Source organism: Balaenoptera musculus, chromosome X (genome assembly GCF_009873245.2).
Source record: "Balaenoptera musculus isolate JJ_BM4_2016_0621 chromosome X, mBalMus1.pri.v3, whole genome shotgun sequence".
NCBI classification, from domain to species: domain Eukaryota; kingdom Metazoa; phylum Chordata; class Mammalia; order Artiodactyla; family Balaenopteridae; genus Balaenoptera; species Balaenoptera musculus.
The window spans coordinates 12,760,301-12,766,300 of NC_045806.1; the positions used below are offsets into that span (position 1 = coordinate 12,760,301).

General features: G+C 45.7%; 1 protein-coding gene across 1 annotated transcript in view; it reads left to right on the plus strand.

The window, feature by feature from the left end:
• Nucleotides 1-4,215, plus strand: part of GRPR (gastrin releasing peptide receptor) — a 36,960-nt gene extending 32,745 nt beyond the window's left edge. The window contains exons 2-3 of the mRNA XM_036839949.1: nt 1,861-2,212; nt 3,645-4,215. Of these exons, the coding sequence (XP_036695844.1) occupies nt 1,861-2,212; nt 3,645-4,034 (742 nt within the window). The 3' untranslated portion in view covers nt 4,035-4,215. The remainder of the gene's footprint in view (nt 1-1,860; nt 2,213-3,644) is intronic.
• The last annotated feature ends 1,785 nt before the right edge of the window (nt 4,216-6,000 follow it).

The following is a 6,000-nucleotide window of genomic DNA, read 5'->3' on the forward strand; positions in this document are numbered from 1 at the left end:
AGGGGACACGGGTTCGAGCCCTGGTCTGGGAAAATCCCACATGCCGCGGAGCAACTAGGCCCGTGAGCCACAACTACTGAGCCTGCGCGTCTGGAGCCTGTGCTCTGCAGCAAGAGAGGCCGTGATAGTGAGAGGCCCGCGCACCGCGATGAAGAGTGGCCCCTGCTCGCCGCAACTAGAGAAAGCCCTTGCACAGAAACGAAGACCCAACACAGCCAAAAATAAATAAATAAATAAATAAAATTAAAAAAAAAAAAAACTCACTCCCCCTTCCCTGGAGGGATGCAGAAAGTGAGTGAGGAGTCAGGGTGCAGCCAAGAGTGGTAACTCAATGGAGGTTTAATCAACATGGAAATAAGTGGAAATAACTGTTCCTCTCTCACTGAAGTCCACGATATAAAGGAGTATCAGAGGCAGAACCCAGTGTCAGCACGGCGTTTTCAACAATGAACACCCTCACATTTCGGTGGTCCCAACTCATATCACCTTCTACACTATAGCAGCTCATGTGCAGTAGAACAAATGTTTGTGCAGTGTGTGCAAATCGCAGTGCTGGCAGATAGCAAGATAGAAAAAGACCCAGTCTTTGCCCACCAAAGGCTCATCCTCTAGTGGGTTCTCAACAGGTGGACCCAAAATAGGTGTGTGGCCCACTGTGCTAGGCGTTGCGTGGGGAGTTGTAGCAGGCATGGAGATGCTCTGCTCAGACCTCCCTTGAAGAAGAGACTCGCTGTCCAGCTCTCAGCTCCTTCTGGGTCCACTTCACCTTTCAAGCTATGGTCATGCTCTTCTTGGGCAGTTCCTGCCTAGTGACAGAACCAGGTAGCAACTGAGGTCACCTTCTTTTTGGGTGGCCCCAGCCAGTGACCAAGCCAGGTGGTAATACAAGGGCTTGGCCATTTCCACCGAGACAGCACCCCTTCACTGGGCAATCTTTGCTCCTGAGCTTCCCACTGGGCTGGTGTAGGGCGACCAGCTGTCACGGTCACTGGGACTGAGAAGTTTCCCAGGGCATAGGACTTTCAGTGCTAAAACTGGGAAATGCCCAGGCAAACTAGGATGGTTGGTCACCTTGGCTGGTGTAGACCTTGTCAGACCTGCATCAGGGTCTGCCAGCTCCCTCTGCCCAGTCCTGCCTCCTTCCCTTTCCCCACGGGTGTTCATCAACAATAAACTCTGTGTCCTCCTGACTTCATCTCAATGTCTCATTCCCAGAGCACTCGACCCACGACAGGGGCACACGTAGCACAGAAACCAGGAAGGACCTAAATACTGCAAGAGAAGATGAGGCTGAAAGAGAGTAGGAGGGCGGGGGAAAGATTAATTTGATAATTACAGGGATGCTTCTGTGTATGACTTTTTCAGCGGACTATTTGTTCTGCAACCTTTGAAAAAGAAAAGAGGCGTATGTAAATACTCAGTGACTAAAGGTTTCCTAAACTGCATTTGAATACTCAAAATGAAGGCTTTGCCAAAAAGAAAAAAAAGCCAACCTTCTTGTTCCGGCGTCCTTTGTTAAACATGCTTTGTTATTCATTTCTGTGATCTAAGAAGAAAAATAAATGGAGCTTCAGCTTTTCTGAGAAGTATTCTTAAAATCAAGAAAGAATGTGGGCAGAATATTACTGCTGGGGGAAGGGAGCAGCATCCTTCAGGGCCAGGACTAGGATGAGGTGAGCCAGGTACTTGGGGTGCAACATTTAAGGAGGCGCTCACTGTGCGTTCAGAGTGGGCACTTGCATGAACCTGACAGTCAACACCTCCTTAAGTATTGCACCTCAGGGCCCTCACTGGCCTCACCCTAGTCCCGGCCCATGCATCCATAATAGTATTAGACAACTTCCCTCTTCCCTGCCCCAGGTACAAAGCCATCGTCCGGCCAATGGATATCCAGGGCTCTCATGCCCTGATGAAGATCTGCCTCAAAGCTGCACTGATCTGGATCATCTCCATGTTTCTGGCCATCCCAGAGGCTGTGTTTTCTGACCTACATCCCTTCCACGAGGAAAGCACCAACCAGACCTTCATTAGCTGTGCCCCGTACCCACACTCTAATGAGCTGCACCCCAAAATCCACTCCATGGCTTCCTTCCTGGTCTTCTACATCATCCCGCTGTCGATCATCTCTGTTTACTACTACTTCATTGCCAAAAATCTGATCCAGAGTGCATACAACCTACCCGTGGAAGGGAATATACACGTCAAGAAGCAGGTGGGTGCTTAGGAGTGATTCATTTCCTCCTTGGGGATTTGATTCCTTGCGTTTCTTTAGGACTCCACTGACAAGTTCAGTATTTGGGTGGTCATGTTGCCTGATTCTGCAGTAGAAGAGGTGAGTGATCTGTGGCCAGATGGTAAACAGGAACTCCTAGCTTCAGAAGACTAGGCATGCAGGTGTTCTTTAAGAATCTTGTTCTCTTATTAAAGAGACCTAGGCTAGTGAGGTGTTGAGAACCTGAAAGCTTTGGAGTATGGGTTTCTTTTTGAGAAAAATCTGGAAAATGTGTTGTTGTTTTTTAAAAAATAAAATGTTGAGGCTCATAAGGATGTGACTTCTTTAAGCTCCAATCACATTGTTTGGGTAGGAAGACGGTTACCACATGTGATAAAGCAGAAAGGGCAGGAAAACGAGGCTGGTTGAAGAAAAAGCAGTAGTTTGATTAAGATGGGTTCACATTGATTTGAGTTCAAATCCAGGCTTCCTGACTTACTTACCCTCTCTGAGAGTCAGTTTTCTATCCATGATGAGGGTAATAACCCATATATTGTAAGGCTGTTGGAGGATTACAAGAGAGACACATGTACCCCCAGATGGCCCAGAGTGCAGGATGCCCTCCTTAAGCGTTAGGCTCCCTTCCCCAATCCCCCTGTCACCCCCATAATTTCATCCTGTGGTATAAATGGTAGAAACCAGGGGCTCTGGCTTTGTCGTCTTCATCAGTTTTTGTCTTCTAGTCCAAATGTAGATTGTGTGGTATTTATGATGGAAAAGCAGAAAGACTCTCCCTCCATTTAAAACGTGTAGGTGACTCAGTTGGAGGCTTCACCCTCTAAAATTCTTTTTTTCCCTCATCAATTATGGGGGGAAAATGGCAGTTCTCAGTGAAACTGTCTCCCTGCTTGAAAGACCTCTCAATGGTGAACATCCAGTGTACCCGATTCTTTAAAGAGAACAATGTTTCCCCCTTGCCGTAGCAGAGGGAGTTGGGAAAAAAAGGAGATGCTCAGCCCGCTTTTGTCTGAGACCCTTCCTATGTTATATAGGCCAGAAAAAACTTGAGAGTAAAAAAAATAATAATAGGCAGTTATCTTGGTTTGGCGAATGAGGAAGAACAAAGCTGGCTGCTTTTTTAAGCATCAGAGGGAAGAAGAAATTATTAACTGTGGAGCCAAGAAAGACATGAAGTCATATGGCTGATAACTGCACCAATGCCCTCCTGAGGACAAAGAGGGCACTTACTAGAATTTCACTGTGCAGTCCACTCAAGCATGTAATCAACTTTGTTTCAAGAGCTGCTCTCAGAGGCACATTCGAACTATTGAACTTGTTTTCTGTGGCCTTGTGAGCCCGTCCATTTCCCTAATTCATTTTCCCCATCTTCTGCTCTGCCCACCTCTTTGTCTCTGTGTCACTCTCTCCTCAGATCGAATCCCGGAAGCGCCTGGCCAAGACAGTGCTGGTGTTTGTGGGCCTCTTCGCCTTCTGCTGGCTCCCCAACCACGTCATCTACCTGTACCGCTCCTACCACTACTCCGAGGTGGACACCTCCATGCTCCACTTCGTCACCAGCATCTGCGCCCGCCTCCTGGCCTTCACCAACTCCTGCGTGAACCCCTTTGCCCTCTACCTGCTGAGCAAGAGTTTCAGGAAACAGTTCAACACCCAGCTCCTCTGTTGCCGGCCCAGCCTGATGACCCGGTCTCACAGCACCGGCAGAAGCACCACCTGCATGACCTCCTTCAAGAGCACCACCCCCTCCGCGGCCACCTTCAGCCTCATCAACGGAAACATCTGTCACGAGGGGTACGTCTAGACTGACCCTTGACCCTGCCCCCCTAGGGACTCCTGGTTTTGCTTTATGGCTGGTAAGGAACCCTCGCCTCTGTTGTTGTCTCGGTACCCTCCGAAGACCCTTTGGCAGGCTCATGAGTGATGTGGGTGGGTTGGGGAGAGGCCCAAATGGGTCACCATTATGTTTGAAAGGCCCATCAAGGCCTGTGTTTTCCATTTCAACTTGTGAATGCTGCTTCTGACGCAGAGCAAACTTTCCCTTTTTTAGAAAAGGGAACAAATAGGAAACCATTATTTTAAGCATTAAACCCTGACATACAGATGTGCTCAACTAAGTCATAGAAACTATATGAACAACCAGATTTATATAGCAGAGAAATTGTACACTGAATGTCCACTTTGTGAAAGACTTCACCTTGTCATTTCTTTAAGCAGAAGTTAGTGCTTTAAGAATACGATTTGAGTCGTTTTTCAGGAATACTTATAATCACAAACCAAGGAACTTTTTTTTACACTTGTAATATGAAAAGTCAACCCTAGGCGAGTCCCATGTATAAGGGACAGTCCCCAAGCTGATAACACCGGAAGCCAATTTAAAACAAATCCCTGAGTGTCGATTGTTTTTAAAAGACATTGCTGAGGACATAGGAGAAACACTCACCACATCATTTTAAGGCAAAAACACAACGAAACACACTGACACGTATATTGAGGTCCAGGTGTGGCTGGGGAGTGATAGCTCACACTCCGAATTCTAACTCAATGCAGGTCCTTTTTGCTTTTACCCAGTTGCAGTCATCCATGGTGCGGTTCCACCATATCAGAGAAATCCTTCGCGGGGAAAATTGATCATGCTATCCATTCATCAAACATTTATAAAAGTGCATAAAATATAGTATTTATTTTAGGCATATAGGTTTTCAGACAAATGTATTTACTTCTATTTGGCTGTCCTTGTCTGCTACGCTGAAGAAGTAGTTTCACATGAGAAGAAAGGGATCATATTTGAGTGGAAATAGAAACATGTTTACATTTAATGCCTGCTTTACCTAAAGTCTGTGGCAGGAAATGAATTCAATGTCAGTAATATGTGTTTCTGTCTCAGTATGTGTAAGAAAGTTGTGGGGGGAGGTGTCAGCTTTAAGAACTGATTGAAAGACAGCTACAGATACATTAAGTTTCTACTTATGAAGAGTATTTATGAAACAGCCCATGTGCAGAAAAATACTGGATTTAAATCTTTTTTGTTTTCTAAGTGAGTAAAAGGATTTGAGTCGCCTTCTTTGGAAGCCCTGAATCAAGTTTTTCTTGACTCAGAGACAGGCCAATTCTGACAGATTGCAAATGTGTTACCCCACTTTCAGATAAATCCAAATTCTGCAAATGTGCCCTCATGTGTAGCCCTCACACACTAAGTTTTAGTTCTGGTTTTCTCTATCCAGGTGAGATAGAACAGTCAGCTCTCTTTTCCACATGAGATTTTTATAAGATTTCTGTGTCTTGTTACAAGGAAGTGCTCACTGTCTGCAGAGCTTTAGAAGTTGGGACCAGGACTGTTGTAGAGATCTGTATTTATAATTGTATTAGCTGGAGTGAACCTCTGCACTTCTGTTTGCTACATGCACTTACATACCGTACACACCTGCTTTCCTGGTGCTCCATAATTACATGGGACAGTTTGAAAAGAAGACAGGTAGTATAGCTGAAAGAACCAAGATTTTTAGCTTGACATCCCAACTCTGTCTCTAGCCATATATATATGTATATATATATGGCTATCATTTTTTTAAATCTCTAGAATGAGAGGACAGTCCCTTCTATTGCTGAGATCCTCTGAGCCCCATCATTGTTTCTATTTCTGTCTCTTAAGCATTTATGTAGCCACCTGCTCACAGTTGTCCCACTTCTGCCACCTTTGCAGCAACTCCTCTTGAGAAATCCTTCAACCACCATTCTACACTCATGTTCCCAATAGTGGAATGGAAGGA